The sequence below is a fragment of the Spermophilus citellus genome (genome assembly GCF_964194105.1).
Source record: "Spermophilus citellus genome assembly, chromosome: 13".
NCBI lineage: Eukaryota > Metazoa > Chordata > Mammalia > Rodentia > Sciuridae > Spermophilus > Spermophilus citellus.
The window spans coordinates 77,656,846-77,673,146 of NC_138193.1; the positions used below are offsets into that span (position 1 = coordinate 77,656,846).

Consider the following 16,301-nt stretch of genomic DNA (forward strand, 5'->3'; position numbering starts at 1 on the left):
GATCCAGAGCCTCAAGAATGCAAAACACACGCTTTCTACAAATGTTAACAAGCTTTTGAACATTCTCAATACATAAAGTAATTTTGGGGTAAAAACTGCCCACTGACTAGCTAAGTGTGCAGCATTTCATAAAGGCTACCAACTGGTGGAAAGAAATTGCATTCATTATCACTGAAGTCAACTGCATTATTTATTAAAAACAAGTAGTTCTCAAAGTACAAAGCCAAGAAAAACAGCATCAACAAATAGGGGTATGAGTTAAAAATGCAAGAAACCCTAGACCTAAAGAATCTGATTAAAAGCCTGGAGTCTAGCAGTTAAGACCTCCAGGGGATTCTAAAACCAGCTTAAGTTTGAGACCCATAATACTGAGGTAATATTATAGCAAATTTTAAGAACAGCCGGGTGCTATGGTGCATGCCTGAGGCCGGAGAATCCAGAGTTCAAAGCCTCCCTCCACAAAAGTGAGGCCCTAAGCAACTCAGTGAGACTCTGTCTCTAAATAAAATACAAAATGGGGCTGGGGGTGTAGCTAGTGGTTGAGTGCCCAAGTTCAATTCCCGGTACCCTCCTCCCCGGCAATTTTTTTTTTTTTTTTAAAGAATAAAGGTAGCTAAGAGTGGCAAAATAACTGCAGCATTTCAGCAGAGCTTCACTTGGGCTCTGACTCTGCTTCAAATGTGTGTGTGTGTGTGTGTGTGTGTGTGTGTGTGTATGGAGACAGTGTGTGCATAGGTTCTTGCCCAAGAGCGCGTTCACACTAGCTACAATGACACTAAAAAGCTAATACTTACTGTTTACTTCCCTATTATGCCCTATTATAGTCAGAGTTTCTGTTAACCATCAAGAAGTATCTTTACATTTTCCATTTAAAGGAATGTTTACAAATATCCAATTTTATCCAATTGAAGGGAAGGCCAAGTCCTCAGCAAGGAAAGTAAAACACATTTAGAACCCAGATGGCTTTCAACAGCATTTCTAACTCCCATTGATCTAAAAGTTGAGCACCTAAAACCATTCCACTAATCGCAACATTACAAAGGAAACAGTAATAAAATATAAGTTACCCTAAATAATAAGTAACCTATGTAAGTTTTTTGGTTTCTTAACTGACAAGTAAACTAAAATATATTAAAAATCGGAAATATTTTATACCCACACACAAGCATGCACACATGTGCATACACACGCGTGTACTTTTAAAATCCAGAGAACACACAGCAAATGGGATCTAACTTTTTAAAGTCTCAAATAAAGATACAGTAAAACAAAGTCAAAGTCATATAAGGCAAATATTAACACAAACACAGATACTAAACTATTAACCTTAATATAATTCAAGCACTTATTCCCTACATTATAATTTCAACAGGAAATTAAGAAAGTTTTCAAAATAAAATACCTTTTTTTGTGGTACTGGGGATTGAACCCAAGGCCTGTGCATGTGAAGCAAGTACTCTACCAATTGAGATATATCTCCAGCCCTTCAAAATACTATTTTTAAAGTCATGCAATTTGGAGACATTATAGGGCTCCTGTATATTAACTTGTTCATAAACAACTTTTTAAAAATAAAACTTGTTACGAATTTTATAAATTTTGCTTTGAAATTCATTTTTCACGTAAGGATATTTCCTACTTGAGAAACTATTTCCATTTTACATTTATAATAAATTAGCCATCTCCCTCAAAGAACTTCCCTACATAGAAAATAAACAAGGGAAGTTTTCTTGGGTCCTACCTTTACCTCCCTTCCAGTGACTATAATTTTCTTTCTCTATTGGAATTAAAGTAAAACTCAGCTGCATATGTAAAATCACTTACTTATATAAGATTTTCTTCAACCAGGCCACACATACTCACTCAATAATCTCTTCTGTTAATATTTATTTTCATCCACTGAAACACTGTTCAAAAGAAAAACCCTGGTGCACAGTGAAGCAGCCATGCCTAGCAGGTGCAAGGCCCTCCATTAAATCCACAGCACAGCCACCTCCCCCTGCCCCTGCTCAAAATCCTCTTCTGTCACTTAACTTACATCCACTGCCTGCAAAGATGCCACAACTGTGCCCAAACTAGGTACTAAAAGAGAAACCTGAAATATTTTCTAATGTGCTTGAACTTTTGTTTTTGGTTGTCCTTTACTTTTCAGGAATATTTTTGCTTAAATTAAATGTATATTGCATACCTGATCCATATCTAAAGTTGTTTCGATCATTTCCTGAAACTTGGAGAAATCAGACCGAAGATCAATAAGAGGAGTCACAAAAACTGCCAACAACAATACCTGGTGTTTTCCTGAAAGAAACAAAAAGAAAGAAATAAAAAGGTCTCATTATTAAAAACACAAGACCACTGATCATAAAAATTTTAGATAGTGAACATCATTTGATCGAAAAGCATGAGTAGTGCAGTAGGTCTCCAAAGTTACTATTTATTTAGGTGTTTTAACTCAAAAATTAGTATTAAGTTTATTTTACAGAGAGGGAAATGATGTGATCTAGCACCCAAAGCTTCCCACTAATAAATCAATGCCTCCTCTGAATGTCTGCCATCTCCTTCAAAGGAGTACTAGTGATGCAGAAATGCAACATCAATTACAACTAAATTTCATTTCATTTTTTATAGATCTAATAACCCAAAATCAAAGCCTTTAAAATAAGTCCCTTAACAACTATATTCCTAATTTCCATAATTAACACAGTATATTCCAATTAACAGAGGTTAAATCAAATCAAATATTTAAATATTGGAACTTTGCTTAATGCTATTTAAAAGTACATGCTAGGGAATGATGTGAGGAGGAATAGAAGGGAAGCAACAGAGTAGATGGTGTGTAAAGGAGTAGAGACCCAAGTGCCAGTACCAGCTTTGCTGCCCTCTGTCTTTGTCCTCTATAACAGGTTACTCTTAGTCCCCCTTTCCTTCTCTGTACAACAGAATAATAAATTACCCAGAAGATGGATATACAACACCTAGTACAGTGCCAGACATTTAAAAGCACCTCAAAAACAGTTACTATGCATTATTACTATTACAACACAAGTACTTCCCCCACCTATATAGGAATTCTGAAAGTAATCTCTAACATACTACATGTTGCAACAAAGAAATTATCGTCAAATTTCCAGAAATGTCAGTAGCTCTTGAATGAGAAAAAGCTACCACAAAGTCAGTAAAATTATTTTTAAAATTCATGTTTTATTATTAATCACAACACCATCTACACATACTGAAAAAAGAATACACATGTGTGAAACACTCAGACAGATTATAAACAACACTTTGCCCACATAATGTCTGTTGTGCTACAATGTCTGGTCCTTTATTCCTAGTTAGCTTAAGCACTATTGGTAAATAGAATGCTGGCAACAAATAGCAGGGGTGTCATTGGTTCACAAATGATTTCTTTTCCCCCAGCCCATTAATGTTTTCAAACCATCAAGGACAAGCTCACACAAAGAATAAGCTGTAGCAATGAAGACTTCAAAAGGGTCGGCTTAATGGCCACTGCGTTTTTACTGTGAAAGTGTAGGGGAAATGTGCAAAATTGTTTCTCAATAATAACAAAAACGAATTCTATCCCTGGTACAGATTTACAGTTCTGATGAAACTGACCTTCATTAGAAGTAAATGCCCTCAAGAACTTACACAGGATGAAACAAGATCCTTAGATTCTAAGGCTACAAAGGGTTGACTAATGTTGGGTATAAATGCAGTGGAGGCCATGTTTCTATTGAAGTTTGTTGACACGTGTTAGTAATGGTTTTAAAATTTTTGTGTATTTTGAGGTCTGCTTCAACCCTGTTTTTCCCATAAGCTCTGTTATTTTTCTAGCTCATGACTGTAGGTTTTCCAAGAAAACACACATGGTTATTATTACAGAAATGCCTGTATAAATATTAAAATCTGTCACTCTCACCATGTCCTCTAGCCCCTCAAAAACCTAGGCCCACTTTATGTAGCTCTTCATAGAGTCTATGTCTCCCCTTCTGAGTTCACCAGCCTCCTAACCTGCAAGCTTTCACTAGCATCTTGAGAGCCCTTCTTTTAACTGTTAACTTCTACTGAACCCTGGCTGCCAATTTCCACCTGGGTTTTTTATTTGTTTGTTGGGGGCCCTGGGGACCAAACTCAGGGGAACTCCACCACTGAGCCACATCAAAGCCCTATTTTGTATTTCATTTAGAAACAGGGTCTCACTGAATTGCTTAGCACTTCACTTTTGCTGAGGCTGGCTTTGAACTCAAGATCCTCCTGCCTCAGCCTCTCAAGCCGCTGGGACTACAGGAATGAACCACTGCATTCAGCTATCCACTAGATGCTTTGAAAACTATATTGTCCACTAGTTACCAGAGCCTACAAAGCACTATGTAAGCTAACAAGATCCATGGACCCCTTGAATTCAGGGTAGTACCATGAGCATAGAAGAGAAGTCAATTACACCTTTATTTTCCTAATCTCTAACTAAAATTTAGCATTTCCTTCCATTATTAATGTAGGCAATAAACATCAGTAGTACTACCAGTATCCGAGCCTTTGTTTCTAATAAAAATAAACATATATTTTCATATCATAGTTTTTGGAGATATCTTAAAGAATCATTTAAGCTCATTATTACTTCAAAACTCAAAGAATTAGCCACGTGCAATGATGAACACCTATAATCCAAGACTGAGGAATCTGAGGTAGGAGGACTGCAAATCTGAGACCAGCCTGGGCAACACAGAGACCCTGCCTCAAAATAAATAAAAAGGGTTGGGGGTGTAGCTCAGTGGTAAAGCATCCCTGGATAGAAGACCTTCTGTCAATTTTTTTTTTTTTTTTAAAGATATAGGGTCTTGTATGTTGTCTAGACTGGCCTCAATCTCCTGGATCCAAGTGACTTTCCTGCCTTAGCCTCCCAAGCAGCTGGAACTAGATGCATACTCTACCATTCCCAGGTTATCAGGTTTTTCTTTTTTTGCAGGGGGAGATGGGGACCAGGGATTGAAATCAGGGGCACTTGACCTCTGAGCCACATCCCCAGCCCTATTTTGTATTTTATCTAGAGACAGGGTCTCACTGAGTTGCTTAATGTCTTGCTTTTCCTGAGGCTGGCTTTGAACTCATCATCCTCTGCCATAGCCTCCAGAGCTGCTGTGATTACAGGCATGCACCATTGCACCCAGCTAGGCTGTGGGTTTTTAAATGAATAATACAAATGACATATTTCTATATCAAGAGTTTGTTTTAGCTGAGCATAGTGTTGAACACTTGTAACTGCAGCTATTCAGAAGGCCAAGGCAGGAGGATAGCAAGTTGGAGGCCAGCCTAGGTAACTTAGCAAGGCTGTCTCAAAATCAGAAATAAAAATGACAGGATGTAGCTGAGGGGTAGAGTGCTCTTACTCTCTCTCTCTCTGTTTGTCTTACATTTCGATAAGCAGATTTCAACATAACTGATGTCCTTTATAACTCCACATGTTTCATGTATTTAAACACTATTCTCAGAGTTCATAGGCTATATTAGAAGCCAAAAGGATACATGGTACACGCACGTGTACACACACTCACAAGATTAAAAATATCAGATAGGCCTCACCTCTCTGTCCACACCTCTAACTGCCAATAGTCTCTCCCCCTTATTTTCTATCACTATATGCTTGACACTCCAGCTTTTCTTCACTGCCTCAACAAGTTAAGACCCTCATCAGCCTTAGGTACCTGAACTGGCTGGATCATACTAGCCTGCTCCACCCCTCACATCTTAACAGCTGGCTCCTTCTCATCATTCAAGACTTATCTTAAGACAACAATCCAGCTGGGCATGGTGGCGCATGCCTGTAATCCCAGTGGATTGGGAAGCTGAGACAAGAGGATCACAAGTTCAAAGCCAGCCTCAGCAAAAGCGAGGCAACTCAGTGAGACCCTGTCTCTAAATAAAACACGAAACAGGGCTGGGGATGTGGCTCAGTGGCCCAGTGCTCCTGAGTTCAATCTCAGATACCAAAAAAAGAAAAAGACAGCAATCCTTAGAGAGGTCCTCCTTGACCATCCCATCTGTGTCTACCTGGTTCTCTGCCAAGTTACTCCATCACCCCAGTGGAGTATAGTTTCTTCAATTCACTTTTTAACAACATATTTGAAATTCCTGCTCATTTGTTTCCTTACAGTCTCCCTCTCTATGCTTCTACTATTACAGAATCTCCTCAAAACAGGGACCTCAACTGTCAGATGCACCATTCTATCCCTAGAATAAAGTCTGGCACAAAGAAGGAAAAAGAGGTGTTTTAAAAAATATATATGGGCTGGAGATGTGGCTCAAGTGGTAGCGCACTTGCCTGGCATGCGTGCGGCCCGGGTTCGATCCTCAGCACCACATACAAACAAAGATGTTGTGTCCGCCAATAACTAAAAAAATAAATATTAAAAAATTCTCTTTCTCTCTCTCTCTCTCTTTAAAAAAAAATATTCATTTTTTAGTTGTAGTTAGTTGGACACAATACCTTTATTTTGTTTATTTGTTTTTATGTGATGCTAAGGATCGAACTCTCAAGTGCTAGGCGAGCTCTCCACCACTGAGCCACAACCCCAGCCCCGGAAAAAGAGTTCTTGAAGTTGTTGAATGAACAACTTTAAGCAATCACTGGTGTTCACTTTGTATGTACCACATTTATCTAGTATGGACTTCAAAGATAACACAGAGATAATGGTTTGCTTCTTAAATGCATCAAAATATGAAAAGTCCAAGTAATCAAGTTAATGACTAATTTTTGTTAAGAATTCCAGATTCTCTCCCAGAAAGAGTAATTTATAACTCCTTAAAGATTCGATTTTTTAAAATGCAGTTGCTGGGGTATAACCTAATGATAGAAGCCTTGACTAGTATGTATAACACCCTGGGTTTGACCCCTAACACTGCAGGGGGAGGAAAATGCAGCTGTGTGCTTTATAAACTATTTAAGTCAATAAGCATAAGTAGTAACATTTCTGTAACAATCTAAAGCACAATTTGATCACTATTAAAAATTTCACTATCACTTACAATGAGAAAAACTCTTAACAAATTTCAGGATAAATTTAAAGCCCATGAGCTATCAAGAATAAGTGATTCATTAAGGTACACTGCTGGAATGCTGTCCAGGCCAGCTTCTAGTGAATTTAGAAAGACTACCTTGCAATTGACCAAAATACCAATGAAAACTACTTTGGCATGTACATTACCAAAAAAAAAAAAAAATTAAAAATTAAAAATAAAATAAATAAATGCATTTTCTTGCAATACCACTTCAGAATTTTCCCTTCATAACAACTACCAAAACTATTTTGGACTGGGGATATAGTCCAGTGATACAAGAACCCCTTCTGCAGGAAGCCTTAGGTTTGATCTCCAGCACTCCCCAAACACACTCTATATTTATTCCTGTGAGTACTGTAATTCTATTTCCCCTTAAGACTTTTTTTTGGGAGGGCGTGGGGGTACTAGGATTGAACACTTAACCACTTAACCACTGAGCCACATCCCCAGCCTTTTATTTTGAGGCAGGGCCTTGCTAAATCGCTGGGGCGGCTTTGAACTGGCAATCCTCCTGATTCAGCCTCACAAATTGCTGGGATTACACGGTGCCTGGCTTCCCTTAGACTTCTTTTTATTTTTTATTTTATTTTTTTTTTTTTTGGGGGGGGGGTGGTACCAGGGATTGAACTCAGAGGCACTCAACCACTCAGCCACATCCCCAGCCCTATTTTGTATTTTATTTAGAGACAGGGTCTCACTGAGTTGCTTAGTGCCCTGCCATTGCTGAGACTGGCTTTGAACTCGCAATCCTGCCTCAACCTCTCCAGCTCCTGAGATTACAGGCGTGCGCCACTGTGTCCGGCTCCCTTAGACTTCTTAAGGGCAGAGGTGAGATTATTTTTGCTTCTTATCACAGCTCAGTAATTAGCTGTGTCTGGAACGTGGTAAATATGCCAAATGTTCATTGAATCTCTTCACATTTCTGCTTGTCTTTTCTTTTCAGGGCTAAGAATTAAACCCAGAGCTCCTGAGTTGTATCCATAGCTCTCTTTATTTATCTTCTGTAACACCTCTGAATACTACTCTTTTGGAACAACACAAATAATGAATTAAATAAATTTTTGTTGATGTACTTTTACCTATAAAGAGACTAAAGTAAAAAAGAAACGTGCAAGCTTTCACAATCTTTTACAATGACAAAACATAGCATCTTGAACTCCTGGTGCAACTATTCACCATCAACAAACTAGTTTCCCATTATTGAACTGGTCAAGTTTCATTTTCTGCTCTCATATGTCCAATCACATTCCCTCCTATATTAAGTGATACCTCCTCATTCTCCCAAAATAAGTTACTGAGCATCTTCCTACATGCCAGCAACTGGGATGAAATACTCACTTCTTATGCATATGCTACTACACTGTTGCGGATCAGGGAAGCCACAATCATTAAACAAGTAATTATAAAGAAGGGTGGTGGCTGGGTGGATGGCACACATCTATAATCCCAGCAACTTGAGAGGCAGAATGCATCACAATTCTTATTACACACAGAGCATAATTTTTCATATCTTTGTATATAGTATGTTCATGCCAATTTATGTCTTTATACATGTACTTTATTTTTTTTTGCATTACAATTCTTATTACATATATATACCACAATTTTTCATAGCTTTGTTTGTATATAAAGTATATTGACACCCAATTCATGTCTTCATACATGTACTTTGGATAATGATGTCCATCACATTCCACCACCTTTGCTAATCCCCTGCCCCCTCCCCTTCCCTCCCACCCCCATAAGTCTTAAGTATAATTAAACTTTGACCTTGTGTGCATTTATGGTACAAATTTTAAAATCCATTCCAAGAAGAAAAAAGGCTAGTAAAATACCAGTAATAAAAGTTTATGGCATAAGTGCACTTGGGTTACTGATAAATAATTGCAAGAATATGGGGCCTAATCTAACAAATTGCCAAATTAGCAAAGAAGTGAACAGTACAAGTGCAGCTGAATCATGATAAAGTATCAAAATAATTCAGTCATAGGCTGGGGATATAGCTCAATTGGTAGAGTACTTGCCTTGCACGCACTAGGCCCTGGGTTCAATCCCCAGCACCACAAAAAAAAAAAACAAAAACAAAACAAAAAAAAAAAACCTAATAATTCAATCACTTTGAGTAATGACCTTCAACACAGGTTGTCTGTTCTTTCTCTGTTAGACACTGTGTAGTACCATCCTCTTTATCTGTTCTCATCTCTCTTTCCTTCTTCCTTTATCTTTCTTGTATGGTAATGTCATATTTTTTATTAATCCCAGGCACTTGTCAAGTTTCCTGGGTTGCAAGCAATGTTTCAGTGGCACCACCATTCATTTTTATTTATTGCTTTGTCATTCTGACAAAAAATAGCACTCTGTTTTCCCTAAGCTAACTTTTCCTGCTGCTTCTATTGCTTTTTTGTGTAGTTATCACCTGTTAGTCTCAATACTACAAAATTATTCTCCTTCCTTTCTTACCTAAAATCTTTATAATTCAAATGTCATGTTTCCTCTCCTCTCATTCACTATCTTCAATCTTCATCTTAAAAGATACACACTTTCACATTATACTAATATTCTTGGGCCAAAAGACATCCCTGAATCACCACCACTTCATTCAAGTGGCCCTGCAATCAATTTCATCAAACATTCCCAACAAAATGAATCAGTCACCAAAATAAAAGCAAACTGTCAGTGAGGACACAAAGGAATTGTAAACCCTGTTATTAAAGCTTCATGACAAACTAGTTTTATTAACACATAGTTGCCTTCAAAATGTAGACCATAGAGGGGGAAGTCTAGAAAGAAAATAACAGTTTAATATTTTAGAGTTAAACTGAATATTGACAATTTTAAGTTTTATAATTAGAACTTACTTGGCCTAGAAAGTCTAGTTTTAATAATTTACTACTATAAGAAATAAATCAAAATCCGAACACCAAAGGTCAAAAACAAACCTTTAATGTTTCTGTATAACAATTTCCTGGGATATGAAAAAGAACAATAGTGTTAGTGTTAGCTGAACATAAATTACAATTGGAGGGGCTGGAGTTATAGTTCAGTGGTAGAGTGCTTGCCTAGCATATGTGAGGTACTGGGTTCGATTCTCAGCACCACATATTAACAAACAAACAAATAAATAATAAAAGCCCATCAACAACTTAAAAAAAAATTGCAATTGGAGCCAGGCATGGTGTTGAGGCAAAAGGAATGCAAGTTCAAAGCCAGCTATAGAAACTTCTATTTTGACACCTCTCAAAATAAAAGGCTGGAGATGTAGTTCAGTGATAAAGCACCCCAGGGTCCAATACCCCCATCCCCAAGAGAGAGAAACAGGAATTTAATAAAAGTGGCAGTATAGTTTCATATAAGTTAAATGGATAAGAAATTTATAACTAGTACAATAAATAATGTACCCTGCAAAAGATGTGAGGTTTGCTTTTAGAGGTAGAACTTCTGAAGGTCTACAGCTTGAATTATTTTGCGACGGTAAAAGGACATTTGTGATGTGACTCATAGCATACAATGAACTGAGGTAAATATCTGAAGGGTGTACATGTCTATGTTTTGTATATTCAGCTGGATGCAATTTTCTGCATTCATTTAGTATATCCCAGGCTGAAATCACGCATAAAAAAACATGAGATTCATATTATGCTCAAGTTATTCTCTAATGTATCAACCATATTGGAATAAATCTGTTTTTAAAATAAGGATTACAGCAGAACTTTTGCTTAAAGTCTGAAACAGCCTGGCATAGTAGTACACACCTATAATCCCAGCGGCTCAGGCAGGAGGATCCCAAGTTCCAGGCCAGCCTCAGCAACTTAGCAAGACCCTGATTTAGAATAAAAAGTAAAAAGGGTTGGGAACGTGGCTCGGTGGTTAAGCACTTTTGGATTCAATATTTAATACCAATAAATAAAGAGAGAAAGAAAGAAAAAAGTAAGTTGGGGATGTACCCGCAACGATAGAGGTCTCTTTGGTTCAGTCCTCAGTAATACAAAAAAAAAAAAAAAAAAAAAGGACTGAAACAACACACACTAAAATATTTATAATGACTACCCCTTTAGATGGTATCAAAGAATTTATGCCATTTGGCGGGCGGGGGGGGGGGGGGGGGCTACTGGGTTAAAGGGCACTTGAGTCACATCCCTGGCCCTATTTTGTACTTTATTTAGAGACAGGGTCTCACTGAGTTGCTTAGTGCCTCACAGTTGCTGAGGCTGGCTTTGAACCCATGATCCTCCTGCCTCAGCCTCCAGAGCTGCTGGAATTACAGGCATGTACCACCTAACCTTATGCCACTTTTTATAAACTGAAAAAGATGAAATTTAAAGACAATATTTCCAAAATACAAAATCCACTGGCTAAAATTTAAAAAGTGCTACGTAAATAAAGCAGATTCCTTTTAATACCTACATTCCAGAAATGCCAAACAATTCACTTTTATGTTTATTTCCTAGCATTCAAGTAAATATGTAATAGTACCTTATCTTTGTTTTTTTAGGGTTTAAGAAATAACAGAGATAAGGTCTGGGGATGTAGCTCAGTGTAGGGCACTAGGCCCTGGGTCCAATCCCCAATAACAACACCCCCATACAACCCCCCCATAATAAAGGAGAGAAAGAGAGAGAGGGAAAGGAGGAAAAGCACTGGAGATAAGCATAGAGTGTTAAGAAAACTGGAGAAAGAAATCTTTAACTCTGCATGGGAACAGCCTCATAAGACAGAATGGCTCAATCTTACAAAGTTTACTCGGGGGGAGGCGGGTATCAAGGTGACAAAAGTAGTATAGGACCTTTAAGACATACAAAAGCATAAAAGAGGGGACATATCTGGAGACTGATAATACTGTACTAAGACAAAGGGTATAGAAGAAGGAATACAAGGGAGGAAAAGAGAATACAGGGAAGACTGAACAGAGTAGCAGAAGCCTGGCCACGTGAAGAAATGGGGCCTTTTCCTACAAATTATGGAATGAATGTCCTTTAAACTTAAAGAGAAATGACTAAAGCTCTCCTATCAATCTTTGTACCTCAATGCAAATTCACTTTCAATACTGTTGCTGCCCCCTGCTGCCTGCAAATCTACCTTGCTTTCAGGTTTTTTTGTTTTGGGTCTTTTTTAAAAATAACATTAAACCTAGAGATAATCAAAAACCAAGAACATCACAGCAATCCCTATATAATATGTATTAAAAACTTTTAATCGGGGCTGGAGATGTGGCTCAAGCGGTAGCACGCTCGCTTGGCATGCGTGCGGACCGGGTTCGATCCTCAGCACCACATACAAACAAAGATGTTGTGTCCACCGAAAATTAAAAAATAAATATTAAAATTTAAAAAAAAAACTTTTAATCATGATTTTACTTTTAAAGATAGTACATTTGCTTTCTTTTCTTTTTTTGATACCAAGGATGGAACTCAAGGGCACTTGACCACTAAGCCACATTCCAAGCCCTATTTTGTATTTTATTTAGAGACAGGGTCTCACTGAGTTGCTTAGCACCTCGCTTTTGCTGAGGCTGGCTTTATCAGTCCCACTTTTGTTTTTTTCTATGAAATCAATATGCTGAGTTCATGTCACTCCATGTTTTTTCAAAAGAACTTGAGAGTTAATTTCCCAATGACTAGGGTATATACCTAATTCTCAAATATTCTGTGCAAGAGGAAGAAGAGAACTCTAACACCATAGCCCCCTCTAATGCCTCCCCGCCCAAGTGGTTTCAAATACCTTAATTGAACATCAGCTGCCAAACCCACAATGGGCAGCACTTGATTTAAATGTTATGAGCTCTCATAGGTTTTGTATAACTTAAGTGTAATGCCAAAAAGAAGGGAATTATTGACCTGTTAGAAAACTTTCATTGGGTATATTAAGACATGCATGTGTTCAGGAACATAAGGAAGAAAGCCAAGTTACCCTCCGCCCCAATTCCTAACTCCTATTAACTTTCCCAGAGGGCAAGGAAAATCACCCAAACATGCAGAGCAGTACTTCTTCCCTTTGGGAGTTGTGGGGAGGGTTTATGTATGCTTTTGTATACAGCAGTTCTCCTCTATCTGTGGTTTTGTTTATTTGGCTTGTTTCAGTTACCCATGTTCAACCATGGTCCAAAAACATTAAATGGATAATTCCAGAAATAATACAGAAGATTAAATCGCACAGTATTCTGAGTAGTGTGAAATCTGTGCCAGTCCATCCTTGGTGTGAATCATCCTCTTGTCCCGCTTAACTACACTGTAGAAACTACTTGCCCATTAGTCACTTACTAGTCATCTCAGTTATCAGATCAACTTGTGATGTTCAAGTACTTTTTATTTTACAACTTATTTATTTTACAATTCTAAGGCTCCAAAACCTAAGAGTAGTGATGCTGGCAATTCATATATGCCAAAGAGAAGCCATAAAATGATTATTTTTACCTCAAACTGCAAAAGCATGGCCGCACTGTATGGGAAACACTTAGGAATGAAAAAACACTAAATTTTTGGGTGGAAGACGCGGACAAAACATGCTTCAAATGACAGCACCACATTACTGAGAAAGCACTGAGCATATATAGAGACTTCAGAAAGGGATCCTCTGAAAGGAGTGATACTGAACCACTTAACTACAAGTAAGGGATGGTTATGGATAAAGGGATAAATTTGGAAAGAAAATGAAGAGGCCACATCTGCTGATGAAAAAGCTGCTACCACACTGCTGACAGAGTTGAAGAAGCTGAAGAACAGAATAATGTTCAAAGATGGTCTTCAACTGCATCGAAACCAGGCTCTTCAGGAAGAAGATGCACAACAGAACCTATGTTCATAGAAGTATAACAGAGGCCCTAAAGCATAAAACATGAAAGGACAGGTTAACCCTGGTACTACATAGCAATGCTGCAAGGCATGTGGTAAAGCCAGGTTCTAAAAGTAAAAGTTATTTGTCCATGTTCTATCAACATAATCAGAAAGCATGAGAACATCCGTCTTATTTACAAAATAGTTCTACCAATGCTTCATTCCAGAAGAGTATATATAATTGGAAGAGGAAGAGTTGGGATTTAAAGTCAATGCAGCTGGGTGTGGTGGCACATGCCTGTAATCCCAGCAACTCAGGAGGCTGAGGCAGGAGATTCCCAAGTTTAAAGGCAGCCTCAGCAACTTAGAAAGACCCTGTCTCAATTAAAAAAAAAAAAAAAAAGAATTGGGGATGTGGCTGGGCAGTTAAGCACCCCTGGGTTCAATTCTAGTACTGGGGGAAAAAAAATAGAAGTCAATCTGTTTGCTATAAAAAATGAAAATGTTGAGATTTGTGTGTGTGTATGTGTGTGTGAATAAACTTTTCCTTTTCTATTGTTCTTATCTGGTCTTTTGGTCACAGTGATGAAAGAGTTGACTAATACAGAAAGAAAGGAATAGGGAGGGTGTGGAGAGCAAATGAGTCCCTGGTCTTTGGCTGATCCTTCAGCATTGGCAAAAGCCAAGCCTGGGAAATATTCCTTGCCAAAGGCGAGGATTATTAACTTTGACTCTCAGCACAGACACTAACAGTTATCAGATGTCCCAGGACCATGGGTTTCCTGGAGCAGTAGAATGTTCCTAGCACTGCAACAGTAGAGTTGCAAAAAATGTTTCTAGTTCTGTAACTTTTTAGTGCACAAAGAAGCCTCAGACAATTCATAATCCTTAAACAATTTACAATGCCCCTATAGTTTGACTTCCTGATTATGAGACCCTATATAATAAACGTGCAGAGCTAGTTCTGGGTCACTATTTCTCCAGAGTGCAGTGTCCCACCTGGCCCCAGCTTTACTTGATAATGTCTGTGTTTTCTTTGTCTCAATGTTTTTTTCATCTCCAGCTGCCCCTACTTCAGAATCCCTTACTGATGCTGTGCAGGTGGCTGCAGGAGGGGAGACAGGAAATTAAGAGAGTTCTTTACTCAAGGCCAGTACTTTCTCAGTAATAAAAAGATAGTTATTTACTGTGTGAGGAAGGAGATATATGAGACAAGAAAAGACCCAAATTAGCTGATTTAAGTTGTGAGACTGCATTGTCTAGAGAGCTATCTCCATTATACACAAGTTCAATCTTGAATTGTCAATCTAGTACTTGATAATAAACTCATTTTCAGTAATCTATTGCAATCAGATGAAAGATCATGAAATCAAAAAAGCAAAGTAAAATCAAAAAAGAAAAAAAAAAGCAAAGTAAAAGATATTCATTTATAGGATAGAGGAAAAGAAAATAAGTGACTGGCTAAGCCAAAACTAAAGAAGTGTGGAGCAGGAAAGTTTCAAAACCCATTTTATTTAATTCAACTCTGGTGCAACTAAATGCAAGAGCTCAAAGTCTTACCAGTCTAACAAAGATTCTTGACAAGAATGGTAATATCCTTTATAACACAGGTACTATGAGAGGATAAGCACTTAGTTACCTTTTATATTAGATAGGGAAAAGGGTCACCATAAAATTTAAGTTGAATCTATAGTTATGTATTCTGTCATCATAAAGTTCAATTTTTTTAAATCTGTCTGCAAAATAAAAACAAAATGTAAGGCTGGGATATAGCTCAGTTGATAGAGTGCTTGCCTGGCATGCACAAGGCCCTGGGTCCAATCCCCAGCACCAAAAGAAATTAAATAAATAAATAAATAAATAAAGTTCCCATAACACTTAAAAGATATATTTTTGTTTTGTGGCTTTGGGAAATGAACCCAGGGCCTCACATATGCTAGTAAGCACTTTACCTCTCAGCTACATCCCCAGCCCCTAAGGTATGTTTTAATAGTTCAAATGGATGCAGACTTTAACTAAAGCTTAAAATGCTTTATATATTAAATATAAAAACACAATAATAACTAAAGTTGTTACAGAAACTCACATTTACTTAATTAAAATTATTTGGCTGGATGTAGTGGTCATTTCTATAATTCCAGTGACTCAGGAGGCCGAGTCAAGGAGGATCTCAAGTCTGAGGCCAATTTCTGCAACTTAGCAAGACTCTGCTTCAAAAAATAAAAAGGGTTGTGGATATAGCTCAATGGTAAAGCACCAGGGTTTGATGCCCAGTACTAAGGAGGTTGGGGGAGCTACATTTGTCAAGCAACTTTCATTTCATTAACCAATAATATATTAACCAACTGTATGTTGATTAAAGTGAGTAACATTGATCACTTTACTTGAATTCGTTTCAACCTCTACTGCTAAGAGAGCACCATAACTTTTTTTGCCATAACTTTCTGTCATAGGTGTGCTGTGGGGGTTAAT

The 16,301-nt window shown here is 37.8% G+C and overlaps 1 protein-coding gene across 1 annotated transcript in view; it reads right to left on the minus strand.

Moving 5' to 3' along the window:
• Nucleotides 1-16,301, minus strand: part of MSH2 (mutS homolog 2) — a 75,106-nt gene that overhangs the window by 23,042 nt on the left and 35,763 nt on the right. Inside the window, exon 8 of the mRNA XM_081263927.1 lies at nucleotides 2,189-2,298. Within this exon, the coding sequence (XP_081120053.1) occupies nucleotides 2,189-2,298 (110 nt within the window). The remainder of the gene's footprint in view (nucleotides 1-2,188; nucleotides 2,299-16,301) is intronic.